Source organism: Ammodytes marinus (assembly GCF_949987685.1).
Source record: "Ammodytes marinus genome assembly, chromosome: 24".
Classification (NCBI taxonomy): Eukaryota; Metazoa; Chordata; class Actinopteri; order Uranoscopiformes; family Ammodytidae; genus Ammodytes; species Ammodytes marinus.
The window spans coordinates 8,035,216-8,046,931 of NC_137228.1; the positions used below are offsets into that span (position 1 = coordinate 8,035,216).

At 43.1% G+C, this 11,716-nt stretch overlaps 1 protein-coding gene across 4 annotated transcripts in view; it reads right to left on the reverse strand.

The window, feature by feature from the left end:
- The window catches only part of tns1a (tensin 1a), an 85,570-nt gene extending 76,678 nt beyond the window's left edge, over positions 1 to 8,892 (reverse strand). For all 4 annotated transcript variants that reach the window (XM_080052909.1, XM_080052907.1, XM_080052908.1 and 1 more), the window contains exon 1: positions 8,782 to 8,892. In XM_080052909.1, coding sequence (XP_079909035.1) covers positions 8,782 to 8,862 — 81 coding nt within the window. In that variant the 5' untranslated portion in view covers positions 8,863 to 8,892. The remainder of the gene's footprint in view (positions 1 to 8,781) is intronic.
- Positions 8,893 to 11,716: the final 2,824 nt, after the last annotated feature.

The following is an 11,716-nucleotide window of genomic DNA, read 5'->3' on the forward strand; positions in this document are numbered from 1 at the left end:
GCTCCGCCGAGGAATCATGGCTGACCTTGGCTCACGTCTAGACCTGGACACGGCACGTTACAACAGGTATAGCTTGAAACAAAGAATATTCTACATGTATGCTGATTATTCCTATACAAAAATCAATTAAATTATGGACCGCACATACAGTTTCTTTTTAAAGGACAACTACTGACTGCAAATTAAAAGAGACAATGAGATAAAACAAGGCAGGTGAATACGGGAAAGACAAATTGCGTATAAAAAGTTGGGATACATCTTGAATTGGTGAAAATAAAATACATTTTCAGACTTAAAGCTGGGGTGGAGGATTTGTGGAGAAAATGGCAGTTGGGATAGAGATTTGAATTCAAATACCTCAACCGCTCCACTTGTTCTCTTTGGTCCCTCCCCTATGGTCCCTCCCTGACACGCTCTACACACCAACACAGTTGTGCCAAAGGGAATGGACAGTCCCAACAGGCAATAAGAACAGAGAATCGGAGCCTCGCTCTGATTGGTCAAAGTGTACAGCTCATGTTAATTTTGACCAATCAGAAATCACACACCCCAGCTTTAACATAAGGCTAAATAAGCTACGATGAGCAATGTTTTGAAGTCTGGGCCTGGCTGGGTTTATAAATAGCGGTTAAAGCGCCTTGGTGCCACTCTACGGCCCTGATGTTAAAGATGACCTGGCACAACCAATCGGACACAGCCAGCTGTGACACCGGCAGGAGCCATGGTTACCTGGCTGCCACGGCAACTGGGGTCAACATGTCCTGTCAAACAGTGATGGATGAGGTAGATACAACCACAAGTTTTGCACACACACACACACACACACACACACACACACACACACACAAACACACACATACAAACGCATGTGCACACCTTGGCATACAGGCCCACTGCATGTGACGCCACAACAGGACTGCAAATGGTTCTTGGACGGCTGCCATGTAGCATCTGGGATTCAACTTTCTTTCTTTTTTTTTCAGTGACAGAGGGAGAAGGGCCTCAGCGGCTTTAATGGTGAGTAATCAACAAAAGGAAAACCCGGGATCATACTTAGTGTGTGCCCTTCTAAAATGGACATGACCCCCACACACACTGGGTCTGATTTTATAAAACTTTTCTGGCACAATTAGGGCAATTGTAATCAGAGAGCCAATTATTCTAATGAATGCCATCAGGTGTTTATAACTATCCATGACACATTTGTATTACCTGGTTACGAAAACATCTTATCAACCTATTTAAAAAAAAAAGGGTTTTGGCAAGATAGGAACATTCGGGATAAAGTAATCAGTTTTTTTTCTTTTCAAGTTGTTGTCATCTAACTTGCCTTTACAGAAATCAACAATGTTCATGAAACAGGATGTTCTGTGTCATCCAAGTTTCTTTGACAAAAAAAAACGCTGCTGTTGTGAGATTGTTTTAGGATAAATAAAAGCATAAATAAGAAATGCAAAAGTCAGCCTTTCAAAAGACACGGAAAAAAAAAAATCAAAAGCAATGTCCTCTTTGTCGTACTAGGAGGAGACTCCCGGGAGAGGCCGCAGAGAAAAAAAACGGAGAGTATAGTAAATGGATGGAGATGGAGGGGAAACAGGAGGAAGAGTGAATGGTCTCAGAGCGAAGGATGGACGGAGAAGAGAGTAGGTGTTTTCTGTTTGTGTGTGTGTGTGTGTGTGTGTCCGTCTGTCCGTCCTGGCTTATAGACAGCGGGCCCCAGTAACTCATAACTCATGGCTATGTGCTCCTCTCCCCCACTTGCACTTAGCTAATGAAAAGCATCACTACGCTACCTTGACCGCGACCCCACTTAGAGCATGTTGGAGGGAAGTGAAAGGAAGGGGAGAGGGGGGGGGGGGGACTCTCTCAAAGGCACAGCCCTATCCTCCAGCACACGGGTGACGCAATAAGTCATACATATACACCTGTACACATATCAAAACAGTGTCAGCTTCAAGCATACAAAACAAGAGAGATTGTGATGGCCAACACATATGGTGATCACAGACGAATATTGTCAATTAAGGTAACATTGTTGATATTCAAGGCGTTAAAAAGCTTTAATTTAGAATTTTTAAGGTAGTATTTTAACCGGTAATTATCTAAAAACTGTAATTGTGTTGTATGATAAACATGAGGAAACATTCATTTGAAGCCCAAACTGGTTTTCAGCATTTTCGTAGATTAACAGTTTTCAAATCAAATGTACGTTTACACCTACTTTCTCTAAATGTATCCTACCAACCCATAAACACCAATAGTCTTCCAAAGCCACACACACACACACACACACACACACACACACACACACACACACACACACACACACACACACACACACACACACACACACACACACACACACACACACACACACACACACACACACACACAAATATTCACTATACCACCTACTGTCCAGAGAGAAAAGTCTCCATATGAGGGTAAATGTTTGTAGTCTGAGCTTCCTGTTTATGCCAGGTGCATTTTGGGCCTGAAGCCCACACACTGAAAACCACACACACACACACACACACACACACACACACACACACACACACACACACGCATGTACGTAAACACCAACGTCCCCACGTCCAGCATCGCTCCAATACGTACGGCCAATACGAATCCTGTAATGTAAAACTCACATGAGGTTCCATTTGTGGCTATGATTTTGGGGGTTTTGTGTATAATAATGTGGCGCCCTTTTGAAGTAACATTTTAAAGCATGTTGTTGATTGATGGAGATCTCTTTACTCCCTTCAGAGGGCTTTTTGTATTTGAAATTGACAGCGTATATATGTTGCGGTAAATACTCTCTCCCTCCAGTGAAGGCTGTCCAATGGAAGATATATAGTACTATGTGAGAAAGAGAGCGAGCGAGAGAGGTGAATGGTTGTCCGAATGAGTGACTACCTGGCTGATGGACGAGGTGAATGGAGGGAGCGAGTGAGTCACCCGGATAAAAAAAGAAGAAAAGAGGAAAACAAAGAGAGCCAAAAACCAGCCCCAAAAAAGGTTGGGTGACATCATGACTCAATGAAGTCAAGCATGAGGAACAGGCCCCACACAAACTAACAGGCCCCCGAACACCCCTCCCCCCCCCCCCACCCATTCTACTCTCTGGATGAAAAAGCCGAGCCACACCTGCTTTCAATTTCCACCAAATAGAAATTCTGTCATGAACAATGGGTGCCTTTGTGAGACCAGAGAGCGGGAGGGAAAAAAAATGGAGAGACACAAAAAGGAAGGAAAATGAGAACCAGAATGATATCTGTAATGTTTGCACGAGTGCGAGTGTGTCAGGAGGACTTTACCATGTTTCACACACTCTGCTGTTCTAGAAAACACATGAAGACCATGGCACGGTGCTGGACTTCAGAGTTCTTCAATCATAAAAGAAGCTACAAAAAGCTTCTATGGATCTAATAGGAATTCATCAAAAACATGAATTTTAGTCCATTGTTTCGAGTCAAACTCCCATAATGCAACTGAATAGCATCCGCACATTGGTGGCGCTGCCTTTCTGATATTTTTCGTTTGTTTGTTTGTTTGTTGGAATTTGCAAGGACAAACGTAATGACATCACTATGATATCATCAGGGTCATTTTCACAGGCAAAAATGAGAGAGTAGCATATATATTTTTTTTGTAAAATCCACTTTTGACAAAAGACGTTTGGGAATGTGTTCAATAGACTTTTTTGCCACATCCCTGCACACTCTGCTCTCTCACATTGGCAGCCCCGTCTCTTGAACTCCCTCTGAATCTGTGGTCTCTACCGCACAGATGGCATATCAAACAGCTCAAATTAGCAGCGCGACTAAGATCTGTCCGCGAGATGTTTTCGATGCCAAATCATGTTTCTTTCACCAGCTTTACTCAACACAAAAAAAACGCCAAAATAACATAAGGGGGGGGGGGGGGGGGGGGGGGGATCCTTAGAGTTGAGGTCCCTTAAAGGTGGAGTAAGCAATTCTGGAGAATGCTTGTTGTCAAAATCAGTGAATATTTCCTCACAATCAGCTACTAATGTTTTATGTGTGCACTGAAAAAAAAATCCTGTTTTAATAATCAGCCTAGCTTAGGTTATGCGCCCTTGTTATACCCTTTATGTTATGTGTTGGTGGAAGTCAGCAATGTTTACAATTTTAAAGCCCTGGCACAATGCATTTCTTTGCTTGTCTAGATCCAAACCTGATGGGAGTAATAGATCAGTGTACAAGACCATAGATATTCGCGCAGAATGTTTTATTTATGGCTCTGAATACAGCTAAATCCCAGTGGACTGGCACTGTAGGCCGGTTGCCAGATTGTAGTAGATCCCCCCCTTGAAGCCGAGAAACAATCTATGTGTGTGTGTATGTGAGTATGCGCATCTTTAACTACCTCCCTGATTACATGTGCATGTGATGCTATATATGGATGCCTCAGAAAAAGCCACATAATTGTGCTGCTGTGACGCTGTTTTTTTTTGTGCGCGATTGTACCACATGATCAATAGCGGGTGCATGCGGAGAGACACCAAGATCAATGAGCTGTGATCATGAAGTCTAGGCCGCTTATGATCATTAGCCAGCCGCTAATGAACTTAGAATGCAATGTTTGCCAATTAGCATCCACACAGAGCGAGAACGGGATGAGAACAACAGAGGCGTTGCTTTCAAAGGTAGATTGTAAGCATTTCTGTGTTCCCTAGAGTTTGCCGTCGCAATTGAATGTGTGCAGGTGTCATAGTTATGCCTTTTAGTTGCTGTTGCAGAATCCTAACACATATCCCCAACTTTCACATCACTCAGGCAGATATTGTGGAAGACAAAATAATAGGAACACCCAGCTAGAGTGCAACATAATGCATCATAACTTAAGCTGAATGAGTTGATTTATTGTCAATGTTTTGGATAATACATAGATAATAGTGTTAGGGTTATTTTAAAAGCAAAAATGGCAAAACATTATTTGCTGGTTTTCTTTTTCTTCCATGACAGTAACCTGCATACAATTTGGTTTTCGCCTCTTGGTTGGACAAATAAAGACATTAAAAGATGTCCTCAAGGGCTCTGGCAACATGTCATGGACATTATAATCCATTTTCTTAACCAGAAATTATTTTATTTTTAAGGTAGCCCCGAAAATAAGTTTGATTTGATGCTGCATTATTTGAGACTACTTCCACAACCTTATTTACAGTCACCGATTTACAATTGCAAGCATGAACATTTCTTCTCTAGCCTGTGTGTGCTACACCTCGAGGGCAACGATCCAGACTCGGGTATGCGATAAGGGGCAGAGCGGTGCACAGTGCCCAGGGGAAGTGTGCTGAAGCTGGGTCGCGGGGCTGGCTGGTTGGTGGCCCCAGGGCCCCACGGGTAGGCGTCTGGTCACATCACATATAAATCACCTGGTCACAGATACACAGACTATTGTTCAAGCCAGAGTGACGGCTACACTCTCTGAGGAGAGTCCCACTCTCAAAGACACAGTGCCTACACGCATGATCAAATGCACTGGTTTCTCTCGCCGTGGACAGTCAGACTGTGTTGCGGCCGAGCAACACATGAGGTCCCTTCGGAGGATGTTAGCCAAACCTAGGTCTGAGTGCAGTTTCATGTCATTTGGAGATCTAATCATAACCACAAATATCATATAGCATTATTATTACAAGCTGAAAAAACCACATCCACACTCTATTAGCAAGATAACATTAAGAAAATAGAGCAATAGAGTTTGGACACAGCCCACCACAAAAGGTCATGACCTCAAAAACACAATGATCAAGCCACATGAGTGTACTTGACCCTTAATATTGGCCAGTGCTTTAAGAAAATCTGGGATGTATACCTCAATCATATCGTGTAGTTATGTCTTTGCTAAATTACCGGATAACGATGGCGTGGTTGTTATGATGCTGCAGGGAGTAAGCTGCCCGGCACCCGCACACATAGAGATGCCTGGGACAGATTCATTACCCAAGAATCTCCTTACTCAACGTAGACTAATCACCGGCTACAGTAGATACGCTCTTATTAGCAGAGGGATAGGACATTTCTAATACACGCCAGGCCACACACACAACACACACACACACATACAGAGGTGACACACACATGGAGGCGTGGCAGGCAGTAATGCTCCAATCAAAGCCAGATTGATTTTCAGACTTCTCTGGGGATTCTGTTGAGTCAATAGGGGACTATGTTAGACAACTGAAGACATGATGGATCTACCATACATCTTGGCCTACTACAGTGTTTCAGCTGTCGTGTACTGGACGACAGCGCAGTATAAAACAGAGGTAGGTGTGGTTGCATTCTTTTTACTGTGCGATTACTATGATACAATGTGAGCGATTATAGTGTCACATAAACCACAAAAGAACGAAAACGCCCCACCAATATGAACAGAAATTATTATATAGCCTTGAGGTTTTTCTCAATTCCTACCGAAAGTAACACAATCTGTGTTTCTAGAGTGGTTGAAGTCATTTTAAACGATTTGGCTAAGACATCCCAACGTTTTATTCCAAGTGGAACAAACAAAAAGTACAACATCCTACACTTCCCATAATGCAACACTTGACAACATCTTTCATTAGACAATCGCACCTTTTAAATGCCCACGTCTTTCAAACTCCACACCCCCAGTTTGTTATAAAGTCAAAACTTCTAATTCTCAAAGTCCAAAGCCGGGATGACCCTGATGACATCACTAGGGGATGCTTTCTCAGACTTCCTATTCTCAGATTTCCCCTGGAGCCACAGATGATATTGAACTGTTTTCACATAAATGGACCTGTTCATGTGAGTGTTCAGCAGTACTGAGGGGTTTAAGTTACACTTTGTCCCAACGAATGAGCAAAATCACAAAAAAATAATAATAACAGAAAAAATTTAAATCTTTCATGAAAACTTGAGTTGATTTTTCTAACAAACATATAACACTCTAATCACATGTAAGTAACTAATGCGTGTTGGCATGTACTTGAACTTTTCATGAAGTCAAATTCTGTATCATAATATATATATAGCTATATATAAAATATTCATGGTGCAAAAATCACATATTGGGCCTTTGAATGACCCTTTTGAAATACTGATAATGTTCAAAAAGGTCAAAGCAACACAAACATGTACATATGACTTTCCAACGTGCTTTGTACCAAGCACATGTTTTTCATGCTTCCTCTCTATTTTCCAGTGAAGACAGACATAAGTAATATCTGTAGTCAGACTTCGCTTGGGTAAACACTGGCAGGAAATACTTGAGCGTGTATGTTTAAAATCATATCGGCCCGGTGCTTTGCGGGGTGTACCGGCTGTTGTTATTCATAACGGAGCTGCTTTGCATACTGTAGAGCATTAATGAGCATGCAGAGGTCTTGGGCTGGCCGCTGTATTCCTGCCGGCATGTCAAATCTTATATGCTCTCTCTATGTGTGGGGCGATACATTATTAATAGCATGTATTTGAGGAGCTTTCTTAGAACCCGCTTTTCGCACGTCACTCACCCCCACCCCCACCCCCACCCCTCCCCATGTGCGTGTTACTCCTCTTCCTCTCTTTGCTGATGTCATATCTCTCAAACACTAATATTGTAGTCGGTTTGCTGATGTTGGATGGGAAGCCCCGCATATGGACTAAATCGGTGTCTTACTTTGCATATGAACTGCGTGGGAGTTGTTTCCCTCTCCCCCCCACCCACCCATCGCATTGCATCTAAATGGCTCTCTCCTCCTCTGCAAGCTACGGAAAAGTAGGGCAGATGCCTCATTTAACACTTGCTTGCAATCATTACACACTGTGTATACATTATACAACCCCCCCCCCAAAAAAAGCATAAATCCACCTACTTATCCAATAAACACTGCAGCTAGAAGCATCAAAAGGTAGGTGATGTGCGATGTGGGTTACAACAGCCAACTGTTTTTCCACTCTAATGTAAGATTATGTGGCTGACAAACATCTTTAAAGGCTCATCTTGCATCTGGCATGTACAGGAAGAAGGGTTTCTGAAGCTTAAACAGAAAAAGGCTTGGTCTTCTATCCCTTTACACATGCTTGCAGGTCCATACTTCATGCACATCTTCATGTCCAGAGGTGTACTGGCTATAGCGTGCTTGACTTTTTCTCTCTTTCTCTTTTTTTTTTTGTTCAACCAAGAGGCTGCGTGGAAAGCCCCCGGTTCCTGACACACTCAGTCAGTCCCAGATAGGAAGGACGAGAGACGAGCAGCAGCAGATTAAATTATACAGGAGACACCAGAAATAGCTCCAATGCCGAGGCCGCGTGGAACCCGGAACGCAAGAACGCGCCGATGCAAAAGCCACCATAAGAGCAAGTCTACTAGATTAGTCTTTCATGGGTCAAGGAATGGTGTCAACAGCTGAAAAAAAAATCGTGTGAACTTGACCTCTAGTTGATGTGTACACTTTGCATCATTTTGGAGCAGGCATTCATTAGACAACTTTTAACCAAATGCTAATATCCAAATCCGAAACAAACCTGGCAAAATAGTATGTTGCTCTCTTGCTACTGCAAATGAGAGCTTCAACCATGGACTTTTCACCTCTTTACAACTCACACATGAACACAACACCATAAGGTCACATAGAGCCGTTGATCAACCATTGGGTGAGTCATACATGTGTCAAACATAATAATGCCTTCTATTTTTATTTGAAGGATAGACGCAAAGACCAACTCAAAAAAAATGCACTAGCATGTTTTCTCAATCATGATTTCACTATGGGAGCTGCATAATACTTTTACCCTTTCTTACCCAAAACATGCAGGAGAGGCAAACCCAGGCCCTGGCCCTCCCTGCCAGAGCAGAGGGCAGAGACAGAGAAACGGAGGGCATCCTGAGAGAGATAGAAAAAAAAAGACAAAGAAAAAGGTGCCACTCAAGGGCTATCCCCAAGCTCACGGCAGAAATCCACGGTATTCCCAGAAACTCCCGGGGGTTGGACGGGGGCTGTGGCGAAGCGGATCCATTGCCAGACGTGCGAGGTGCACAGAGGGTGGGGAGAGGGAATACGGCTCTCTTTCTCTCTCCCTCTCTCTCTCTCTCTCTCTCTCTCTCTGATGGCTCTTAGTCAGTCTCCCACATCTGAGCTCCCTCTCTCTCTCTATTCCTTGCTTGCATGTTCTACCTCTTCCACTCCTGGTCCTTCTCTCTCTCTCTCTCTCTCTCTCTCTCTCTCTCTGTCGGTCTCTCACTTCTGCCCGCCTCCCTGTCCCTTCTGGAGTGGTAACTTTATTCCATGGAGGAAGAAAATGGGGGGAGGTGAGTCTTTGGCCTTTCATTTTTCTCCCTCCTAAAACTCCTACTCTCCTCAAATGATCTTTGTTAGCCCCTCCTTTCGAACCTCACACACACACACACACACACACACACACACACACACACACACACACACACACACACATTTGCATGGCTAGACTTGTGAGGACACTCATTGACATCGTGCATTCCCAAGGCCCTTACCTTAACCCTAGCCATCAAAACTAAAGGCCGAAACCCAACTTTAACGCTAACCTTAACCTCAACCTTACTCATACCTGAACCTTAAAACTTAGTCTTAACACTCTTACAGCCTTTTAAAGTTCTGAAGTGACAATTGACAAAATGAGTAGTACAAGTACACACACACACACACACACACACACACACACACACACACACACACACACACACACACACACACTCTCTATTCATTGACCACCCTCTTCCACCCCCTTGGCCTCCTTTGCATGCATACCTCACCTCTCTTTACCCTGCAAGCGTGCCCGCTCACGTCTGCCTCTAATGTCACTTCAATTTTTCATCGGCAAACCCCTTTCCTGTCTCCAGACATCCTCCTTCAAATAAAAAAAAGTAAAACCATAACAGAATATCTGCAGGATTCACAGCCGACTGCATGGACACACACGGAAGTGACAGGTACGTGTTGCAGAAAAGTTGCCAGGACGATAAGAATACAGTATATAGCTGAGCTCATCACTGTGGTATACATACAGCTTCTGCACATAAGTGTACACAGCCTGCGTTAACACATGTAGAGCATCAGCATTTAGGGGTCCTGCAAAAGAGAACAGCTCCAAAAACACTGGAACTACACTTACCATAATGCAACTTTTTTTTTTCAATGATGGTTCCATGATGGCAAATGCCCACATCTTTCAAACTAAGGTAAAAAAAAAATCATGTTAATATTGCACATTAACATAAGATGTTCATGGTTTCATTGTCTGAGTCACCCAATAGCTTCTTCTTTTGTAGTCCAGTACAGCATTTGTACAACGTGCTCTTAATCATTCTGATGGGTATTAAAAATAAATGGAAATCTGTGAACCTATCTCTATCTATCAATAGAGGGGTCAGGCTGTTGATGGTCGAAAACCATTCTTCCAGGCCAGGGCCAAAGTTTCCACAGCTGAAGTAGCTTTGTAAGCTACAATGAAGCTTTTCAGTTTTGAGCTGCCTGGAAAACGATGAAGGTGCAGTATTCTTGGTTAAGATGGGTGGCTTTTCCGGCCTGGCAGTAGTTGTGTTGACACTTCATATAGGCGCCATATCAAAGGTGAAGTGAGCAATATATTTATGTTAATATATGTGTTAAATCGCTCTATATTTATACAGTGATCACTTATATAGTGTGCGCGCTTCATAGCACAGGTCTTTCAGTCACCTGCTCTGCATGTAATCTGCAAATACAAATTTTTCTCGTATCCCACAACCTGACATCCAATCAGAAGAGAGAACGCTACAAACGGGTACATCTCTCTACCGGTGCACACAAAGAGAGCGACAGATGGGTGAATGTTTATGCGCCTATAATGGCGGAGCAGGTAAAAATCCTTCCCAATGTCTGTTTTGATGGTTTTTATCATCGCATTTACGGATCTGAGATGATGCTAGATAACTTGCTGCTTGAAGACCGCAATGCATTAATGTGGTGGCTACCAACGATTAACTTCAGGGAACTTATATCATACAATTGATGATGTTGGGTTTGAATTTCTTCACATACATCTCCGCAAATGTGTTTTTGTTCTTCCAAGGCCCTCTATGTGTGCATGCATACGCAAACAATTGTACATGCATGTATGCAAACCTTCCTGCGTGCACATACATGCACACACGCTGTATGCATGTGTACGTCTACATAAAGTACAGCACTGAATCAACATTATATCAGTGGCGCGGCCACATTACATCACTCCACACAGTCAGATCCATAAAGGGCTAAGAGCCAATTCATTTTGAGAAAACACCCTCTATTGATCCCTGCTGCACTCCATCACTTCCACCGTAACAGTTACCTCAATCCATAGGCTAACCTGACACATAATCTGTGTGTGTTTATATGTGTGTGTGTGTATCTCCCACTACTGTGTGCGCTCTATTACCATACTGTCAGCAAAGAGTGCAGTGTGGAAACATTGGACAAATACTACTGGTAGTGCTGCAGCAGCCATGTTAGTTAACTCCTGAACTGGTTTTTAAATTGATCTCTTGCATTATATATATATATATATATATATATATATATGGTTGCCACTTCTCTTACCCTGCAGCCAACTGGTCTAAACTGGGTTGCTAGCAGCCTCTAGTGGCCTCCAACCAACCCCTCAGTTGGGACAGAGACAGACAGAGAGTAGTGCTTTTAGGTACATTTACATTAAATAGCTCATGCCTGCGTCTTGTGCTG